Raw genomic sequence first — 23,081 nt, forward strand, 5'->3', positions numbered from 1 at the left:
TGTGATTACTGGTGAAATTTGAGTAAGTTAAAAAATCTAGATTATTTTGAATATGTCAGACTAAAGAAAATCTCTTATTAAAATTAAAGAATAAAAGACAGAAGCGTGTTTCCCCATCCCAAAATAAAATTCCCTCAAAGAACTGTTAGGCAATTTCCTTACAGTAAAAGGCCAATTTCTATTTTTAATGTGAAATAATACATTTGTCTCTTATTCCAAACTCCATAGAGCCATAAGCTCAAGACCCATGCTTTCATCTAATGAGGTGGAGATGCTTTGGAGACTAAGAACACTGTTTCATGCAACCTGTCCTGCAGAGCTTTACCACAGCATCCCTGTGTGTTGGCTGGTCCAACAAATCTCCCACTGAAGACCAATCTCAGTACTCCAAGCCCTCCAGAGCCTGACCACTGAGCCTTCTTGAACTTGGCCATTCTCCATAAGCCCCCGGCTTAATGAGGCATTACACAAAATGAGGTCAATCTCTCTCAGACCCCAACAGGGTTGAAGAAGGGAAGGGGAGGAACATAACTTTTTAGTTCAAAACTGGAAATTTGAGAAGATAACCCTTAAAAATAAAATGATCCTTTTCAAAGAATCCTAAGCTCTGCTTCTAGGAAATGATCAAATGGGAAGAGATTGTCTTCTGAGGCTTAATACCATGGCCACCAAGAAATGAGGATTTCTACCTGGAGCTGTCCTGCTGGCCATATTTCAGAATCAAGTTGGTCCAATTTGGGACAAATTGAGGCATATGGAAACATAACTTTGGGAGGTTTTTGAAAAGCAATGTTAGAGGATATGCCCAACTTGTGACACTGAAGAAATCATACAACATAAGGATTCATCCAGGAGTCATTCTCCAGAAAACTGCAGAATCAGACATCGGAGATGGAAACTACTTTAGATGTTAGCTAAAAAGAGCTGTCAGAAAGGATGTTAGCAAATTCCATGCTCTTTGCTGAAGTTCTGAAAGTTGTTCTCTGTGTCACTTACATGCATTTCAGGAGCACAGCGGCCAAGCAGATCTATCAGAGCCGAATAAAATGACATAATTGCATTGCCCATGTGCACAATCTCTTCCTCCTCTTCATCGTCCTCTGTGCTGCTGAAAGAGAATCAACACAGGGGAGGTGTAAGGAAGGTTGGCAATACTGGGCTAAATTTGTTCTGCCATCTATTAGACATTAGCTGCTTGGTTTGGAAACACTTACTCTGTTCATATTGGGTATCAGATATTTTTTCTCTTGGATACCTCCCTCCCTCCAGAAGTCAAAGAGGTGGGCTTGTTCATTAAGCTCAAAGGGCCCAAATATTTGTGCATGGCCTTCCTATGGTCCCACAAGCTTTAAGATATGTGTTCTGAAAGGAGCTGATTGTGCAGACCACTATACTCACAGAGTGGCACGTAATACTCAAAGCTCCTACTGACCATTCATTCCATTCTCCTTGCTAAACACTCCATGGACAGCCCATTGGGAGTCATGAGGGCTGAGTCCACATCCTGGCTCTGCTGCTAACAAAGCTATATAGCCTTGGGCTCAGTTTCCTCTCATGTTACATGAGGGAGTTGGGATATCTTATGTTTTGGGTTTGTTCCAGCTCTACCAGGTCACCTACCAGAACTGATGACAAAGAAAAAAGCCAGCTGGCTGGAGAGTTACCTCTGCTGGGTTATACCCATTCTCTAGATTCTGGGGGGCTAATCTAGAGGCTGTGATAAAAGGAAAGGAAATGGTCACAAGGGCAACTCACAAGGAAATCAGGTAACCCACCGACTACATTTTAAATACCAAGATTATTAATGCTGTGTTCTTTCACATTCTGCAACTCTATTTTTCCCTAAGACATCAAAACACTTTTCTAATTAGTCCTCAGACTTTCAGATGAGGAAGTGGAGGGCACTATTCCTTTTTAGAGGTGAAGTGTGAGATGACCCTGAAGGAATCGTGCTGGAGTTAGACAATGACCATGACTTTGGACCTGGCCTTTTCATCTCCACACAGCTCCCTCCTGTGATGATGCTGTTGGGGGAGGCTCATTGTTGGCCCAAAAGTTTGCCTATTGTGGGATTTTCCATGCCATGCTGCCAGTTGGTCTGAATGGCATAGGAGGAATGGAAGGGGGTAAAGATGGTACTGATCGCTAGTGTTTACTGGGAGAGTCAAGACAACAATGTGTTTAACAGAGTGATTTTAAATGTTTTAACCACACCTGTTAAGATCTTGTACTTTCTCTATCAGAGGATAACTGACATCTCCTAATTATCTGCATGCTGACATCATTTGGCAGTTCACCAACCATATCATGTGCCAGAAGGCAATTCCATTCACTTACGCTTCTCTCTTATATCCCTGAGAGGGGAGGTCGAGGGCTGGGTTCTCAGAGATCTTAATGGCACCTTGCATGGCTGCCAACAGACCATTTCCTCCTTCACCCCGCAGGGCTGGGCCGAAGCACTCTGGGCGTCTGATTAGCAGCTTGACAACAACACTAGCATTTTCTTCCACACTTTCACCTAAGGAAAAAGAAGCATCATTTCCTTCTTTGTGGAAAGGACAACCCTGGAAATTATTTTTAATTGATCAGTATTTAACTGAGCTTATTACTCCTAAGATTAGGAGGTGTGATGTATGGAAAGAAAGACGAGCTTTGATAAATTAGGTCAGGATCTGTTTAAGGTATTAAGATTAAATAAAGGTTATAGAATAGAATCTTACTCAGTTTCCTCAGTTATAGTGAGATTATTTCACTATATTTAAGTTGTCAGAGGGCAAAAAATACATCACTGAGTCTGTTACTGATTATTCCATTCATTAACAAGTGACTTAGAGAACAAAAGAACTTTCCATCTTTATTAAATCCTTGGGGCACAATTAAAAGGTATTTGCTTCCTTTCTTGAGAGGAGGTAAAACTTTAACTTGCTAGTATGCCTCAACTAACATCTGGAGAAATGACATCTTAGCCCTGGAGCTGTATTCTCACAGATTCCATGACACTCCCCAGGATGACCAGGTTTGCATGATAGACCTCAAGGCAGTTCTAAAATCACATATCTAAGATGCAGAATCTACTTTATGGTAAAGTTGTCTTGGTTTTCACTAAAATGGCTCTATGGGAAATGAAAGGTTTGAGAATTGTATTTTGTTTGTATTTTTCTTTGGCAACTAAAAAGTCCTATTTCCTAAAAAAGTGATTAAGCAGTGGAACTGAGAAACCAAAGCTTCTTGGAGCCAATGCTTATATTCAAAAGCAGTCCTACCGTGGGTTCAAACAAACACCATAAAATGTGCTTTCTCTCTTTGATGAAACCTTAATTTGTCCCTGAGAATTTATTCCTGTGAGAAAATGCAAAGACAAGACTTTTTTTTTTTTTTTTTTTGACATTGTAGATTGCACAAAGCTAGAGAAAACTTCTCTATAAAATCATTAGATTTTTCTTGGAAGATTGAGCTATATTAACAGAGATTGCATCCTGATAGGCTGTTGTATTATTTACTGCTGTGTGAAAATTACCTTAAAATTTAGTAAGTTAAAACAAGAAACATTCAGTTTCTGTGGGCCAGGAATTTGGGAGTGACTTGGCTTGGTGATTACGGCTTGGGATCTTTCAGGAGGTTGCAGTCACCTGAAGGCTTCAGTACCAAGATGGTTCATTCACAAGGCAGTTGGCAGGTCCTCCCTGGATGGTAGATGGAGACCTCAATTCCTCACCACACGGTCTACTCCATAGGGTTTCTTGAGTGTCTTCATGACATGGTACTTGGATTCCCATAGAGCATGTGATCTGAGAGAGGGCAAGGTAGAAGCCTACATGACTTTTAAAATGAAACACTAACTCACACTCAAGGGGAGTAGAGTTAGGTTTCACCTTTTGAAGAGAGGAGCATCAAAGAATTTGTGCATTAGAATGGGAACCTAGAAAACATGGCTTCCTGCTCCAGATGTTTAGCTAATCACTGTGTGAATATGCACACTGCACAATTTCAATTGGTCCTATTTGCCTTGCTGAGATGCTCATGCCTCTTCTAGTTTTAGAGTGAGCCTATCAGTCTCACCCATACTCAGAGACTTCTCCTATCACATCAGAGGGAGTAGAAGGGCTGAGCTTGATGTCAGACTGCTTGAAATTAACATGTGTTCATCTCTCACAAAAGTCATACTCGAACTTGTCTGAAGTGTCTTGCAGCTCTAGGAGCACCTACTTTAAGTCATAACTGTAGTTTCATCCTACAGCTTAACTTGCTGACATCCTCTTTTATAACTTAACCGTCTGTACTTCAAGTAAAATTCAAGGTTGCAAGTACATATCACTGTAAGTTTTTAAAATTGTGTAATTGAATCAAGAAAATATTCATTAAATTGAATTTAAACTGCCTGTAATTAAGCAATCACTATTTTATAGTTCAATCCTTCAAGAAGAATCTAAAACTTTTGTGAAGTTACTCCAATTCACAACATCAAAAAGAATTATTATTATTTTTTTTACTAAACTAGAATACATGTAAAGAAAATTCTCAGGATATACTAAAAAGGTAAAGTAATACAATAATGGAATGGTGGGGAAAACCAATATGTTCTTGAAGGAGAGAAACCAAGGAGAGAGAGGCTGAGTGACATTGCTAACTCCCAATCCGATGCTATCTGTTAGTTGAACCTAAGATTTATAGCTGATGTGGTAGTTTACTAGGATAATCAGCATATTAAAAAGCATACATTCTTAGTCATCAATGTAACTCATAATTCACCATTTTCAAATGTTGTTGGCTTCCAACATTTATCAGGTAGCACACATATCAGCCTTTCTAGTTGTTCATTTTCTATTTGCAAGAATAATAACTAGAAGTTAGAAATTTCAAATGTCAAAAAATGAGGGAAAATCTATTAGTTATTCAAACTTATTGAAATACTGTACTCCAATTATTTTCAGCTCTCAGGGTGGACATACATGTGGGTCAGCCACAATTTTTACCAGCAGGCTAAATTCAGCTTAGTTCTTTCTACAGTGATTGGCATCATGGGGTTGATGGGATATGGAATCACAAAGTACATCAGAAGTTGAAAAATCAGACTAAGAGTTCTCTATTCAGTTTGTTATTGAAATTCATTTTTCAAATTAGCCTTATTTTATCTGAGTCCTAGGTCTTAGTTTGGTCCCTACACACTGATCTAGGAAGCCATCCCTTAATTACTAAAATGTGAACAACTGTGTTGGATGCAGAAGACACCCTACAATATGAATGAACTGAAGTGCAACCTTTGCTGCTAATAGAGAAGGGTCCACATAAAAGGAAATTTCAAAGGCTTCACTAAATAGAAAGGATGGCATGATTAAAAGAGTGAAAATATTTTCTTCCTAATGACCAGTAGCAGTGAGCTTAACTGCTAACCAAATCCACTATGGGGAAGCTGAATATTGACCTTGCAGGCATTTACAAGGGGAACAGAGATTTAAGGTAAACTAATTTTTCCCTAGGGCTTACAACAATGTTTTTGCTTGAGCTCCAAAATGAGTAATGAGCTTAATAACAGTGTGAATGTTCGCAGAGCCTTTCTTCAAGGGCTCTCAAGACTGTCTTCACTTTACTGCCCTCTTTTCAAGGCTCCTGAGCAGCTGGATGGAAAGGGAAATGATTCTCCCTATTTTACTTCTTGGAAAGCAGTCATTCTCAGCACAAAGACAATTAACTGGGATGCAGTGGTTTTATCTTCAGCCCACTGCTTTTCTCACCCTCTGTGTTCTAACTACAGACCCTATAAAGAGGTATCTGTTTTTACATTCCTCTGCCTGGAATGCTTTCTTCCTTCCCACCATTCCATTGGTAAGAACTATGCAACTCCTCCTCATCCTTCAGGACCAGCTTAAATATGGAAGCTCCAGAGGACTTGGTTCTGTCAAACAACTTGTACTTTTCCTTCAAAGACTGAACACAAGTGTAATTAATGAGTTGTTTGTATCTGTTTATTATTCTCACTTGACTGTATATTCCACAAGCACAGGACCTATGTTTGAATTATCTAAAGCTGCATGTTCAAGGATCTTGCCAATATCTGACAAATAACAGCATTCAAAAATATTTCTTGAATGAACAGACTTCATTGAAACAGAAAGTAGAGACTTAAAATGACTGTTTCTGTTTCCTCATCTGTAAAATGCAGAAAATAAATAGTATTATCTCAAATATTTGAGGATTAAATGAAATAACACTCTTAAAGCACAAATCCCAGCTCCTAGTACATAGTAAGAATGCAATAAATGTTAGCCAACGCCCAATGCAGTAAGGGAGAGTGCTGGGAGCCCAGCAGGAATGAGTTTGGAGAGAGTCTCATTTAGTTCACTTAGAGAAGGACAAGACAGGGGTGGTGGCCAGGGACTAGTACTTTTTTTGGTAAGTTCCAACTCTGATATAGTGTTAGGCAAGTTGTATGAACCAGGTCATTGCAAGTGGTGAGGACACATGATCTCCTTAGAGCTTTCCAGCCTGGGACGGGAGGACCTGGGGATGTTTCCATAAACTACTGTGATAGCACAGAGAGCAAACCAGGTACTTTTGCCATTTGCTCATTAATTCAACAATTCATTGAACCCATACCATATCTTCATCACTTACCCAGACATGGTAGAGAGGTGGTGGTGAAGAAGACAGTCATGACTGGACCCCAGAATGAGACGAGTGGAACAGGGCCACCCCAGCTGACCCACAGAGCTTTAGCAGAGCTTTCCAACTACTTTGCTGATGTGTGAACAAGAAATAAATTCTTATAAGTCTATGACATTATGAAGCTATTTGTTATGCAGCAAATGCTGACCTCTACAGGTGTGAAAGTAGAAGTTGGGAAACCAGTTGCAATGCTACTGGAGTGATCAAGTGGAAGGCGGTAGTAGAAGGATTTCAGTTACACATAGAATCAACAGAATTTACTGATGAATTGTGAGGATACAGGAAAAGGCTGAATCAAGGATGCCACCTAAGATTTGGATTGAGTATCTGAAAGGTTAGTGGTGCTAATTAGGGAGATGGGGAACTAACTCCAGGGGAATTAGAGGTTTGGGGGAGAAAATTACAAATTCAATCTGTAACATGTACCAAAATTTGAGTTGCCTAATAGATCTGCAAGTGGAAATATCAAGTAGGCCACTGGCTATACAAGTTTGGGACTTAGGGAAGAGGGGACAGCTGGAAATGTACATTTGGAGGTCATCAACATATATGTGTAATTTAAAGTCAGGAGACTAAATGAAATCACACAAGATGGACTGGTATAGTAGTAGCCCAGTACTTTTGGAGACCAATATTTAATGCCAGAAGTTTGCTAAAATGTTGTCCATGGGTCTAGAGTTTGGGCCCATTTTTGTTTTTTGTTTTTTTTTTTAGCTACCAGGGGCTGGGAGTTGAATCTGGGACTTTGTGTGTGGGAAACTGGCATGCAACCACTGAGCCACATTGGTTTCATGAGTTGGCTTTCTCATGGAAAGCCATGCTTTTTTTTTTTTTTTTTTTTTTTTTTTTAAAGTACCAGGAACCAAACCCAAGACTCTCCATATGGAAGGTGGGCACTCAACTACTTGAGCCATATCTGCTCCCTTGGCCCATATGTTTTTTTTTTTTTTAATGAAATATGTGGACTAAAACTTGAGAGAGATGAATATTTGGAGTAAGACTTGAGCTGTGCGCTAATAGAACAGCCCCCCCTGATAAATATGATCATGCTACTTTAATAGTTCAGCTAAAATTATAGTTTTATTTATTATTGAGCATCCTTAAATATTCTTATCAATAAAATTATTGATGAAGCCCACATACATGTAGATTTCTGACATTTGGGCCCACTGCCAAAATGCTTAGCCAGATCTGCAGTGTGGGATCACACAAGGAGCTGACGAGCTATTCAGTTAGCGTGGAAGGAACAGAGTCAAACATTCTTTTACCACAGCCAGGAGTTTCCTTATTTGGTGATCTAGGGTTTGGTTTGCCAATTGGCTTCTTTATTTGAGGAGGTTATTTTCTATTACTTGTGTTGTTTTTAACATATTTTGGGGGTTTGATACGTTTTATTTTTGTTTTTTACCGATGGAGTCACAATTCCTTGCTTTTACCTCCATAAGTCCTTTTCCTGTCCTCATTGACTGATTTTCTTACCCATCTCAAGTATAGAGATTAGAGAAGGCCCAGTGGGAGAAAAAGGAAACAGGCTAGGAGAGATCGTACTTGCATTAAAATGAGTAAGAAGGTATTACGCAGATGTTAAGTACCCAATTCCCCACAAGCTGTATCTCAAAATGTACCACATATTCTGCCTTCTCCTGGAAACCACCTCTCACCACTCTAGTGTGAAGTGTCTCCTGAGTATAACACTGTGATATTGTTGATATCGGTCTTAAAATGTTATTTAAATATTTTACTGTTTTTTAAGTTTGTTGAATCTTCCCAACAGTATTGCAAATTTGAGAATAAGAGCTCTAACTGTCCCCAGTCTTTAGTGCTAAGAAGAATGAAAAATGGCCATTATGTCCTTTCTGACCCTAAAAACGTGAACCCACAAACAGAAATGAATCAGCTGATTTTTAGAAGCATTTACACCATCTATGTGCTTCACACCTAAGATGCAAGTTTGTACTCTGGTCCTCAAAGATTTGTGTTCCCCAGCTCAAGTGCTCCATTGGTATGTTCTCCCCAAACTACTTGGTTAAATCATGTCCATTTCTTTCTTCAAAAGGTTATTCAACAGTTGCCGCTTTCCCCCACACAATCCTAGACTTAACTTTACTAGATACCAATAAGCACCTTCATCCTTGGATCACTAGTAGTCACATGCATCACTAGGTAGGTAGGTGTGGTTGATTATATAGTTTTTTGGTCATTATTCTGTAACATTTGTTATTATTTCTGAAAATTCTATTTGGGCTTACTCTATTTTCTGCTGTCAGTTGTAAGTAACTTGAGGGCAGAACTTTCAGAGCATGTCTGTTGTCACTTTTCATGGCCTCTCATATACTTTTCACATGACAGATGCTCAAGTTTTGGCCAAAGGTGATAAATATATTTAGGAAAACAGATTTAGCTAAGCTAGGAGATGTTGTGTTCCTCACAACCAAGTTTATACCCTGGGCAAGATATCACTGAAACACAAATATCAAGAACTCTAGCAAAGAATGGAGTAACTTTTCCTTTCTTCTGGTGGACTGGTAAGAAATATTTTCCTTCTCTGAATCTACATCAGGAAAGGATTAATCACAGACACCCAAATAGAGTTACAGAGTTTGCAACTGCTGGTTAAATAAAAGCTTCTCAACTTCATTACTCCCAGAGTTGAATGAAACCTAAGGCTTCCCAGCAAACTAATAAAAATCAAGTGGAGAAAATTATATGCTTTCAGAAGTACTTTTAAAGCAAAATCTTATTTAAGAAGATTTAAGATGAACATTAAGATAAGAAATACTAGTAAAAATAATACATAAGAAAGAATTATCCAAGTCTATCATTTTAAACCACAAAGGCTTCACTTTCGGAGTCCTAATAGAATATTTATAAAACATACAACATTAGCTCCAAACAGTAAATATATTATGCCACAATTTTGACAAGCTCAAAGGGGAAAACACTTTTTCTCCTTATTCATTAGCTAGATATTGCTAGGAAGGCAATGCTGCGTAATGTTTCAAGTATAGTTTGGCCTTTGGAGGCAAATTATTTGGGTTCAGATCCTGGCTTTACTTCTAGCTGTGTAGGTAAGGTACTTAATTTCTCTAACCTTCAGGGACTCAGTCTCTAAAATGACAAGATAAAAAGACAAGTTTCTACTTCATTGGATTCATTTAGAATTTAAGTAAGTTAATAGATGTAAAACTTCTTAGGATAGTGCTTGGCATATGGTAAATTCTCAATAAGTGTTAGCTGTTATCATCACTGCCTTGCTCACCACCATCCACCACGATCACTCCCACAATCTTCTATGACCATCTGCCACCCAACCATCATACCTCACCATCATTCACCTCCACCCACCATGATCATCCCTCAAACCTGTCATGCCCAGCCACCACCCAATCATCATTACCCACCATTACCGTATATTCATCATTGAACACCCACTTCTGCCTACCCCACCATCACTCACCATCACCATCCACTCTACCGTTTCCACCATCACTCACTATCATCCAACACCATCCACCATGAACACCCCTATTATCCACCATAACTACCCACTCACCTTCATCTTTTACTACTGAGCAGGAGATCTGGATTCAAGAACTATTTCTGGAAATTTCAAGCCACAAAATTGGCCTTTTAATCACCCCTGAGCCATTGAGAATTATAAAGTGCTTTGAGATTCCAAGTAATAAACAGAGTCTTCCCATTTCAAATAACCTAGTACTCTTGTAAAGACCAAAAGCAATAATATGTAACATTTGCTGTGAGATAACTATGTTTCTAGTACTCTGCTAAAATACATTTTTCAGGGATTATTTAATCTAAAGCTCCCCCAAACCCCATGAGGTATATATTATTATCTCTAATATACATAAGAAAAACTGAGGCTAGGAGGGTTTAAGGGCCCAAGGTCACACAATTGATACATGACAGAGCCAGATTTGAATCCAAAATACTCCACTCTACAGCCCGAAGTCTTTCATATCACTCTGTTGTGCTTGAACTACTCTTCCTCTTCCTATAAAATTTAAAAATATTCTTTCTGTTCTCCATCTCTCTTTCATTCTTTCCTCCATGATAATCTTGTTCTACCATTTTAGCCACAAATAATCTGCAAATATATTCAGTCCCAATCTACTGACTGATCGATCTCCATTCCATACACTAGTTGGGGGTGTCCCTATTCAGATATCACACACTGCAGGCTCAAACCAAGCTTATTATTTTCCATTCCAAACTATTTTCTCCTTTTTGACATTCTTACTATTTCTATCCTCTCTTCCTTCAAATCTCTAAGCTTCAATGTGACCTCAATGTAGCCATATTCAGCCACCATCACAATCATCACCATCTAGGCCCACAAATTGTCTCCATAATTTTTTTCAAATGCATCTCCTCCATTCCATCCCCACTACTACCATTATAATTCAGAAACTCATTCCTACACACTGAGCACAGCCCTTGCCCTTCAGGTACCCACTTCTCTCACTAACTGGCCCTTTCATCAGCATGGCACTCATCATGTCTTTCTTCTGTTAAAAAGTTTTCTTAGTTCTCCACACACTGAATCAAACTAAACATTTCCGCTTGGCATGTATGTCTTCCTCAGTATAACCCCCTTCTGACTTTTAAGCCTCATCTCTTACCACTCCATCCATGCAACCACCTTCCAGACCAACAGATCACTATTTCTTGGCACAGCATGTTTCAGCCTCAGGCTATAGCTCATGCTGCTCCCCAACTTGAACACCCCTTCTGCATATCTGTATCTGGAAACTTAGCTTTCAAAGTTCATCTCTAAAGTCACTTCTTCAGGGAGGCCTTTTCTGATCTTCTCATCAGGAGGAGTTCCCCCTTCCAGAAGCCCTGCAGCACTCTCTATCCTCTCTTACTCTACTTATTTTTTTTTTTATTATAGTGATCTCTGTACAGTCTTGTCCCCTTACTAGACTATAAGTTCTTTGAAAGCACAGGCTGACATCCTTTGCCAAAAACAAATGTGACCTTTGTATTATGGGGAAACAACGAACATTAAATTAAAATGCATCTCTATCTGCTCATGGGCCAATATGCCTGAGCTTGTTTCTTTAAGTTGTTGTACTGAAGAGAATGTTATGTTAAAGAAAAATAAAATCATTTGAAAGCAAATGGGATTGAGCAAACATTTTAGTCTAGAGTTTAGTTCAATATGGTTATACCTAGCCAGCATAAATCAGTGAGGGAATTTGGGCAATCTAGATAAGAACATAGCCATTGGTTCTTTACTCTCATAATACATACAGATAATTTTACTAGTGACTCATGAAGCTCCTGATTTTGGCTGAGTAGGTGACCAAGATGAATACACTGGTCCTGCCTTGATCTGGTTTGCCCATCTATAGTATATTTACATAGACTATGATGAGCCTTATGAATCATTAATGCTATTTTAAAATTTTCTCTTTACTACTACAGTAACTCTGTGTTAATTCTGGCATAGGAAGTAGAACAAATTATTAGAGTATGTTATGAAACTGCCCTCAAGAGGAGAAAATGAAATTTAGCGATGTTGGTGATGAACAGAAAGAGGAAGGGCAATAAAGAATATGTAGAGAGAAGCGGAAGATAGTTAATTAGAAATCTGACTGGGTGGGTCCCAGGGGAACAAAACACAGACATCTCAAGGTCCTTGTCTGGTAGGATAGGGGAGAAAAGAGAATTCATTTAAATATTAAAAATACAGCATAGGACAGTGTTGGAAAGCAAACAGGTGGGGTGGGGTAAAGAGAGACAAGAAAAGCACATGGGAATATGATGGTCACATCCATGTCAATATATTTTGAGATAAATTCTCATACCTAGAATGATGGGAAAGATTGCTTATTAGCTGCAATTCCCCTTTGAGATCACTTACCTGGCTGATGGGAATTGAATCACACCCCCCACCAAAATCATATTCATACCCTAACCCCTAGTCCTCTGAGCATGAATCCATTTTTAACTAGGACCTTTGAAGATGTTATTAGTTAAGATGTTGTCACACTGAATGAGGATAAGACTTAATCTAATATGGCTGAAGTCCTAATAAGCAAATGGAAATCAGTCACAGAAGTAGAGACCAGAGGGAGAGACAGACAGACAGATCTCCATGTAATGGAAGCAGAGAGTCAACCATCACCAGAATGCAATAGACTTCAGAGACAACAACGTCTGCTGATACCTTGATGTTGGACTTGTAGCCTCAAAAACCATGAGACAATAACTTCCTGTTGTTTAAGCCAACCAATTTTATTATATTTGTCATAGAAGCCCTAGCAAACTAACACAGCAGTCCAGTTGGATTTATTAGCTTGGCACCCCAATCTGGGAGAAAGGAGAGGGATCAAAACTATAATGTATAAATAGTGGGAGGCTAAAATCCATTGGGAGACTAGATCCATTCTCAAGAAAGCAGTTCACTTATTTTATACAATATTCACCACATTAAACTAGGCAGCTAAAATATTTGGGGAGACTTGGAAGTCACTATAAATGGGAGGCTATGTGTATTAATAATAATATATAGGGTTGCTCTACCAATTTTTTTCTCCTGGGAGTTTAGTTACCTTTTATAGCTATTCAGTTATTCTTGATTTTATCCATCCATCCATCCATCCATCAAGTTACTCACCCACCTAATCAAATAAACAATCTAAGCATCTAGAGCAGGGGTTCATAACAAGGGGTCCATGAGCTTGAATTTAAATTTAAAAAAATTATTCTTGTGGGGACATGTTGGTGCAGGTATGATATATTTATTAAATACACAGTATACTGTGGACTTAGTAAAGGATCTGTGGTTTTTACCTGATTAGCAAAGGGGTCTGTGGAACAAAAAAGATTAAGAACCCCTGATCTAGAGGCCTATTTGTATCTAGCTCTGTGAAATAGGTGACATAAAGATATTAATAAGCTCCCTTTTTGCTATTAGAAGAAAAGGCATGAGAGGTGACAAGTCCACACCCACGCAGCAAGTCTTTTGCTGGAACTGGGACTAGAGCTCAGCGTTCTGTACATTGGCCTTATTCTTCCTAGGATTTTCCTGCCAACTGCCAAGTAGCTGTAGAATCTATGATATTTATGGAAGGGAAAAAATAGAAAGAATCCCCTTTTCCTTGTTTGTACCATGATTATGCTATCCTGGCTCAGAAATGCACAGAAAACTTGGGACTCACTGTTCACGAAGACAGCAAACCTCAGGAAGGACAGGTAGCGCTCCCCTTCAATGGGGTTCCAGCCAACGTCAGGGTATCCTTTGGCCAGAAGCATGGGGCAGCTCTGTAGGCCACAGCCTGCCAAGTAGGTCACCACCTGCCAAGAGCAGTATAAAAGTAAGTGCCTTTTTTTTTTTTTTTTTTTTTGATACCAGGGAATGAACCTGGCCCCTGGTAGGAGGAAGCCGGCACTCCAACACTAAGCCACATTGGCTTCCCTAAGTTGTTTTTCTTTTCTCATTTGTTTTGTGTGTTGTTTTTGATCCTTCAGGAGGAACTGGGAACAGAACCCGGGATCTCCCATGTGGGGAGTTGGCATTCAGTTGCTTAAGCCACATTCGCTTCCCAGTGCCCAATTTTTTAAAGAGATAGTTGTGGGACCTGTAAAATTCTGAAATGGAAAGACTTTTCATACCCCTGGAAGCTAGAGAGAGCCCAGTAATGCAGGAGATTTATAATGAGAGCCACCAATCTATTTTTGTTTCCAAGTAACCAACAAGACTGATTATCACTGTTTTATAGGAATACACTATTATGGCCTCTCCCCAGGTTTCCCCAGTTCTGGTAAAAGGGAGCAGCCATTTACAAATAGGTCTAAGAAGCAATTAGGTTGCTTTGGGGAGGTAACGGTGGAGAGAGAACCATTGTGGGATCTATTTGGCCATGATATTGCAAGACCAGAATACCAAGTTACTGGTTGACTCTGAGTGGACTCTTGAGTATTCAGCATCAACAATGGTCATCCAAAGTCAAAAGCTAAGAATCTAAGATGGGGTCAGGTAGTGAAGGGGCCATGGACAGTTAACGACCAGGATGGCTAGTGTTCCCTTTGCTTCCAGGTTACCAGACACTTAACACAAGATCACAGCCCTGGGATCATGTAGAGGATTTTAGATTTGCATAGGTATGAAGCACAAAACCTGGCAAACAGAACTTTGCTTGAAATGAAGTTGTTATTCCAATTTAGTGTTTGATATTTTATGTGTATGAGGAAAAGAGGAAAACTGCAAAATTCTCAGTGAAAGAGATGGTTTTTTTAGTTTTTAATCCTTAGGTCCTGGCACATAATAGGTGCTCAATAACATTTGTTAAATGAACTCATGTACTTGCTGATGTTTAATTCTCTATATCATTTTGCAATAATAATGATTCTAAAGCAAAACTCAGAAAGAAACTGTCACAACACCTTAAAAATGTCAAGAGTAGGAATTAGGTAGAATAATTAGGGCTACAGGTGGCATTTCACTGGCCACTAAACAAATGCCTGCATGAAATGGGGTGAAGTAGGGGTAAAAGGGATTTCTGTTTAACTTTCATTGATCTATTTTCTGTAGTGATCTATAGAAGAAATAGAAGCATTTACAAGTTCTTTGCAACTTTCTCCTGCAAACCAAACTTGGGTAATTAACTGGCACAGCTCTGAAAGAAATCTGAACCGCTATGCTGAGCTATTCAAACCACTTGAAAAGGGGGCAGAAAACCTCATCATCCCCCTTTCCAGATTCCCCTAAGTTTCCTATTGCTCACTGTTCCCAACTTGCTAGTCTCCACTCATCATATCTCACATCTTCCAAGGAGTCTTGGTGGTGGAGTCAAACAATGTCATCTCAAAAGACAAACTAAAGATGAGAACTAAAATGACCACAAAATCATGTGACACTGTCTTGCTGTAGGAGGACTATTAGTTGCTTCTTTACCCAGGTGTCGGCTATCATTTCATTACCCCAAACACTGAGTTATTTATTGATTACCAAATGTATGAACTATAGAGTTTGAAATAGGTCCTACTAGCAGGAAAGAGACAACGAATATAGATGGTATTTGCAGAACAGCTGTCATGCAATGTACTGTGTGTGTGTTTAGGGGAGGCTGGCCCTTCACCACAGACCTATAGGGCCTGGAAGATTGACCTCTAAGATTTCCTTAGTATAAAGTCCCATTCCTTACATTTTTCCTCTTGTATTAATAGCTGGGAGGAAATGTCGATTAAAATTAATCCTAAATTATATTTTATTAGGACTTTTAAAAAAAGAATTTTAAAAAGCAGGACTTCTCCATTAGGGTACTAGGCTGTTTGGTAAATATCATGTCTGACAATTTTAGTAAATAGATTCTTTTCCTGACTTCTGCTTCTGACTTAACGACATTTTAGGTACCCAGTGAGGTTCAACGCAATGCTTATTAAATCTGACAAAATAAAAATATTTTTACTTACATTTTCTCCTGAAAAAGAACCTATCATTTAAAAAGTATCTTTTTAATATTGTGTAAGACCATAAAGAGCAAAATAAGGTGAACAAATAGAGGACAAATGTCTCTCACTACATCATAATCTCCTTCTACTAAAAACAAGCTCCACAAAGGTAGGCATTTTGTCAAGTTCATTAGAGGTCCTCAGTTAGTATTTGTTGAATGAATTTGAAGCAGAATTTACTAACTCAAAAACTTAATCAAATTTTATTAAATGGTCAATTATCTTCTCACATTAACGGATCAGACATGGTTCTTCAGCTTGGACAATGATTCCCTGCTATGGTGGAAATAACAAATCTTTATGAGTATTCTTATTGTAACTATTATCTTGTGTTAACTGAGAAATGTGACACTGATATTAAAAAATAAATTTTTAAAAAGGAAAAAACCATCTTTATGAGTAGTAATGTTTTATAAGTAGCTATCCTTTGTTGTTAATTGTTAAATCAAGAGATATTTTCTTCCTTCCTCTCTCCTCCCTTTCATCCATCTTCTTTTAGTCTTTCTACATTCACTATGTGGGGATGGATATATACACACACACACATATTTATAATTTACCCCCCCTACGATTACCCCTCTTTGGCTGTTCCTCCTCATCTCTTCTGCTGGTGTTAATTGCTCGGTGGCTCCCTTAAATGTGAGTGGTCCTCAGGGCACCACCCTGCCTGCTTCTCCTCTTGCCCTAGGCAAGTCCCTGGAGTGATCTCAGGTGATCCCCTCTACCTTCTTGACATTGCCATGGGGGAGCCTCAAGACACCTCAAACTCAATACAAAACAAGGCAAACTCAAAGCCTGCCTCCTTGAATCTGCTCTACTTCCTGTACTGCTTAGAGGAAGAAGTGGCACCAGCAGTCATCCAGCTGTCGAAGCCAGAAAGGCGGGAGTCATTCCTGACTCCTCTTTCTCTACCACCCATCTTGCCCCCACAGTGAGAATAGTGAGAACAGTATTCTTGTAATTCAAATACTTCTTGCACCCACTGACCCAATATTAACCGAAGCCAGCACCCTTTTGTTCCTGGATTATTGCAGAAATCTCTTTTTTAATTCTTATCTGCACTTCTCAAGTCTTGTTTCTATTCCAATCAGTTCTTCTTGCTGGATGTGTTTTCTAAAATACAAATCATATCATGTCACTCCCCTGTGTAAAGACCTCCAGTGGTTCCCACGGCTCTAGGCTGTACCATGACATTATATAACAAAACGGGTAAGAGCATGGTCTCTGGAGCCAAACTCTATTATATTGTGACTCTGCCCACTAACCCCATGACAGTGAGGACAGTACCTACTCTATGACTAAGCTTCCTTCCCTGTAACTTGGGGATAATAACCAAAAGGCTTGTTCTTAGGGTCACATGAGTTAATCCATGGAAAGGTGGCATAAAGTCCCATTCCTTATTGCTCTTGCCTCATTTCTCACCTTTCCTTCCAATCACTCTGTGCTCCAGTCATACCAAACTTTCCAGTACTCAAATTCAAGTCTATGAACCTCAGACATCCTGGCACGCTCTTCCCTACCGGTGGGGTTCATGAGCTTCTACTCATTGTTCAGTCGTCACTTCCAAGAAGCCTTCCTGACCCCTCTTGCTGCGGTTAGATGCTCTCTCTCATGGGCTCCCCAAACCCGCTATATGTGATTGCCCTTTTACGTGTATACTTTCCACCCCCACCCCCACTAGAAGGGACATACAGTGCATACAGGGACTGTGTCGGTCGGTGTTCTGTGCTTAGCACAGCAGGAACACACAATAAAATGTGGTAACTATGAAAAATAACAATGTTAAGTGATGTTCTCAATTGCTGCCTATATAGCCCCAGAGATCAGAGAAAAATGTGGTATAACGGAAGCCCTGGTTGCAGACTGGCTCCCGCATAGCCAGGCAGCTTTGCTCATACCCAGGCTCAGAAAATACATTTGGTTACCTCATCAGTCTACAGTCAAGGTGGGATAGGGAAAAAATGTAGGCGAATCAGCCCCAAACCACCACCACCACCAGGCATGCAATTCACAACCCCACTTTGGGCAACTCAGTTTTGTCTTATCTGTACATGGTAGAACATGAATGGGCATTCTTTACTTTTATACTGATTATACAATTCTATATCATGTCTTTCTTTAGTATGTAAACTTAAAAATTAGGTGGGAAAGCAGTTTATTAAGAACCACAAATGTCCGATAATATTCCAAATAGACCAATGAGGCTCAACCTCCACAGAGAAAGAACAGAAAGATCTACAAACTCATGTCTGTGAAGTTGGCTACCCCAGCCAATAGAAAATGCATTCATCATAATTATTGTGCTCCTACCATTTAGTTACATTTTACCATGTTATCATCTTAAGTCCATCGAGATGTAGATATTCTGATGATAACCCACTTTTGGCCAGCTTTTCCTTTTGCCTGTGTTGTGGTCAGAGGAAAACAAACACATTGTCTGCCAGGGGACAGTTACCTTCTCGAGGTCTGGTTCCTCCAAGCCCAGTGCTAACTCATTGTTGTCCATGACGGAGGAAGCTGCCACATCCAGTGGGGTGGACCCTCTCATTGATGGGGAGGCTGAGGAAGGAGAGAAGGGGCCAAGAAGATACAAAGAGTTCATCCAGTGCTAAGCTAAGCTTGCAGTGCATGGAAATAGACAGGCGAGGGCAGCAAACACACAGAAACCTACATCACATTGCTGTTCTCAAAGGGGGCAGATGCCCAATTTAACCCAAGAACAGCTCTCTTTGCTATCCTTCCTCTCTACACTCATTACTGAGTGTGTATGGATTAAGGCAAGAAATCAGCTCATGGGGTCAGGTGGGACCATGTATTTTCAAGTACTTTTCTAACATGAGACTGCTTAACTTCTCCCTCTGATAGCCACTCGACAGACTCAGGTATTACTTAACGAACTAAGATAGAATGACTTGGCCATTGCTGGGGCCACTGCATACAGCTTAAAAATAGCCTCAAACCACATTAGATCAGATAGTTACATCAGGTCACCAATATTTTCTTTGATTTTTCCGGTTTGGCTCTTAGACTGTAATAAAGAAAAAGTTTAGGTGGCATTTTATTGAACAGTTGAGAACTTGAGGTTGCATATGATAAATGAAAAGAAAACCAGATTTCAGATTTCACGTGCATGTGTTTTCCACAAATTCATTCAGTTTGTATTCAGAACAGGGAGTGGGTAAGGCATATGTGTTGAGCTGCTTTTCTAGCGGCGGTGATGGATTTACACTGTTTATCCATAGTTGTCCTTGGCCATTCTGCCTAGCAGAGAAGGAAACATTTGCTGGTTGGCTGCTGAGAGCAGGCATGCGGCCTGCAGCCCGCCTGCCAAGAAGAAATTGGACCCATGACCTTGGTCTCATTAGCAGTGCTCCCTGGTCTGCTGAGTGGGCTGGGAAGAGTCCTCGTCCCTAGCCTATATCTGTAACCCCAGGCAGCATTTCACAAACCATGAGCCACTGGTCCCAAGAGAGATGAGGTAAAATTGCATGAATACACCAACACAAAATTGTCACCAATCCTGGTTGGTAGGAACATCTCTACTTATTTTAGGAGTATAGACATGTTATCATTATTTCACTTGTTTGTAGATCAGGCAGGGTTTCTTCTTGTATTTAAAAATACTAAAGCATGCACATGGCTTCTTTTCTTATATCTCCTAAGTAGAGGGAGTATAACCCCTGAGTCTGACCCTGGAGGTTATAACAGGACATACCTAGGCCAACACTGCTATTCTCCAGCAGGTAGCTTAGATGTTCAAACATGGCCTTCTGATTTTGCCGGCTAATTCGACAGAAATAGCAAAGGAAGCGGCAACAACTAGCAACCATTTTTGGAAAGGCAATCTGTAAAGGTAAAGGAGGAAGTGTCAGCAAAGGTATCATGAGGACTTTTCCAAAAGCCTGATTTAGAAGAGTTTTAGGTTGGTGAGGTCTCACAAGCTGTAACTGGCTCAGAAAATGAATGAGTTTTCTCCTTATCTCCAGTTTATCCCATGACTTACTCACAGAAGGAAAGTCTTCCAGAAACACTAAGAGCTAATTATAGTTCTTAAGGGAATGGACATCAAACAGGAATCTTAATCATTCCTAGTGGTCACGCGAAATGGCATATGATCCCATACCAGATGATCGTTGTTTTCAGCTTGGAAGGGAGTGGACAGAACTCGGATGGGAAATGTCAGAAAGGTATGCTGGGAGATCAGAGAAAAATAAGGCCTTCCACCATATCACATCTGAGTCTTGTGGGTAAAGGCTGGCCTCCGTGCTGGTGGGAGCCTAAAGAGCGTCACCCAATTTGACTCTGAAATTTCCCCAACTACTTTTGTCACTGATGATTGATCTCTTATGGGTTCTTGTAACACTTCTAATCTGATTTGTACGATTTAGCACTGAGGTGCCATCTTATATAACTGTTGACCCTACTTGGCTTATCTGCTTAACAAAGTAATGAGCATCTACAGAGAAGGGCTACATCTTACTTTGATCCTACAATGCTTAATGCATTATGTCAGTGTTAACTTTGCTCAGGATCCCAGAAAGGCCTTGGTGCCCCCCTTTCGAGTCAGGGAGGATGCTCTAGATTCTGAAACATACAGCTATTCTACTTGCTGAGGCATCCAGACATTTGTTCAGGGATCTTATGGTAGGTTTCACTTTCCTAAGAGAGCAGAGCAAGCAAACAAGAAGGAAGGCAAATTTGGCATCTATTCTGTCTTCACACTTTCAACCCCAATACTGGTGAAGCTGCATTGGGAATTAATTCCTAGGTAATTCCTAGGGCGCTGGCACTCTGGAATTTTCAACATTTGAAAACACACCCCACGTGTTGCCTTCAGAATCCATTTACCTCTGAGGAGGACCCCAGATGAGTTGGGATAAGTGCCTGGTTATGCCCTATCCCTGTTTCTTTCACCCTTGCTAACAGGAGTTCCCACTGACTGCAGACCTCAAACGGGGAAACTGTGAAGGAAACCTAATTTAATCACAGCGGGAACATGCACATTCAGGAGGGAGCACTGCCAGGATCATCAGGATCATTAAGATCTCCCTCTCTTTCTCTCTCTCTCCCCGTGCCTTTAGAACAGCCTTCTCCTGATTCAGCATAAAACGTATCAGGCTCCTGAGTGGAACCCAGAGGAATTTCATCTTGAAAGAGACAGGGCTTCAGAGGATGGGAAGAAAACTTAGCAGCTGAATGGACAAGTGAGGTGAGGGAGAAGAGCCCCAAGCTTTAAGAGTTGGAGTGCTTACACTGGCTGTGTTCCATTCAGCAGCAGCATCCCATCTCTTGGCTCCTTCTTGAGAAAGCTCCCTCTCCCAAAGAAGAAGTGATGCAATAGACCCTTGCCATGTGACTCTGAACCAGTCACCTCACGGGCCCTTGTCCTAGGGGACAAGTATGGCTAAGTTCTCCTTACAGCATTACCTGCAATTTCTCTGCACCCAACACGTTCACCATCACCTCCATCACCGTCTCATGCATGCCAAGGACCCTCATGAGGTTGGGATGCTGGTAAAACACCTTGTTGTTCATTATGTCTCTAGGGTAAGGATCAGAGAAAGACTTCAGCACTTCCTTTTTCCTATGCTGTGAAAAGTCAGGAATGAAAACACTAATGTACAAATTTGGGGTGAAGAAATATAAATGTGACAGGCCAAAGAGATAATAAGGCACCAGGTCAGTTGGAATATAAGTGGAGTGTCTTTTTTGCCAAAGGAATTGTTTCATGTTCCTTTACTTGTAAGTGTTTGAATGTTCTGAACATCTCCTTCTAATGACTATTCAAAAGCTGTGCTTTTGTCTCTTTGACTTGTAATATTTGTGAGACCACCCAAACCATCAAATCATTGAATTTTTCTTCCTGTATATACTCATCGTCTTTTCTTTTTTACCTTTTTGTCATTAAAGCTATGCTTCTATCTACTTCAGTTTTCTTAATGATAGGCCTGTACTGTTTCTTAAGACAACTGTATATTAGACACCAACGACTTTTTGTACATCTGTCTTTAAAAAAACAAAGAAATTTATATGTTAAGTGTTATTCTTTTAAGTCATTCAATACATATCCACATAACAAAACTGCAAGTAGATACAGAAAGAGCCTATTAATTGGCTGTGAAACCCCTTACAAGGTGATTTACTTTCTACTAACCCCCACGGATTCCTCTTCCTCCAATATTGTGGCTACTAAGAGGAGACACCACCAGTTTTAACTCCTGCTACATCTACTGCAAGGGTTGGGGGAGAGGGCAATTCTGTAGCTTTTCTCTCTTCTAATGAAAGCTTCTTTATTTCTATTAGAAGATTCTTGTTTGGAAATGAGTTTGAGGAATTCATGCATCTTTCCCCCTGAGGGTCCTCAAAATTCCATTCCTGGGCCTTGGTGGTGATGTTTCTTTGGTTTGCTGGTTCAAGGATTGTGGGATGGAATGTTGAAGGAAGGAAGTCTATGGTTCTAGTCCTTCATTCTAATCAAGTAAAACTGTGGGCTGGTCAAGGAATCTTTTTGAGTCTCAGCTCTCTCATCTGCAAAATGGAAGTGCTGGATTATGTGTAAGGAAAATCATTCAAGTGCCTAAAATGTCATGAATCTTTTTGACTACATGGCTTCCAAGGGAAAGCCACAACTACCGCCTATGGGTCAAGGTATCTCACAGAACTAACTCCATAGGCTAGTCTCAAGAAAAGGGGGAGATTTTAGGCAGAAATCTTAGATTTCCAAAGCATCAAAAGCTCAAGTGCTCTCGTGTTGAGGTGTTGTCCCTTTCTCAAATTTTTTTCATTGCGTCCCTGGAGTTATTTAACCAAATCACCCGGCCCTTCCCCAAGATTCCTCCACACTTCTTTTGCAATGGCCCTTCACCATGAATAAAAGGTAGTCTGGTCTCTCAGGTTATTAGAGATGACTGATTTGGCAAAGAGATCATCCCATGAGG

General features: G+C 40.1%; 1 protein-coding gene across 3 annotated transcripts in view; it reads right to left on the reverse strand.

Annotated features, from left to right (window-relative positions):
- RYR3 (ryanodine receptor 3) overlaps nucleotides 1-23,081 on the reverse strand; it is a 506,364-nt gene that overhangs the window by 119,579 nt on the left and 363,704 nt on the right. For all 3 annotated transcript variants that reach the window (XM_071214091.1, XM_058293854.2, XM_071214090.1), the window contains exons 40-45: nucleotides 21,571-21,685; nucleotides 19,859-19,988; nucleotides 18,599-18,702; nucleotides 13,851-13,986; nucleotides 2,338-2,518; nucleotides 997-1,108 (exon numbers count right to left, since the gene is read on the reverse strand). In XM_071214091.1, the coding sequence (XP_071070192.1) occupies nucleotides 997-1,108; nucleotides 2,338-2,518; nucleotides 13,851-13,986; nucleotides 18,599-18,702; nucleotides 19,859-19,988; nucleotides 21,571-21,685 (778 nt within the window). The remainder of the gene's footprint in view (nucleotides 1-996; nucleotides 1,109-2,337; nucleotides 2,519-13,850; nucleotides 13,987-18,598; nucleotides 18,703-19,858; nucleotides 19,989-21,570; nucleotides 21,686-23,081) is intronic.

Source organism: Dasypus novemcinctus, chromosome 3, assembly GCF_030445035.2.
Source record: "Dasypus novemcinctus isolate mDasNov1 chromosome 3, mDasNov1.1.hap2, whole genome shotgun sequence".
NCBI classification, from domain to species: Eukaryota; Metazoa; Chordata; class Mammalia; order Cingulata; family Dasypodidae; genus Dasypus; species Dasypus novemcinctus.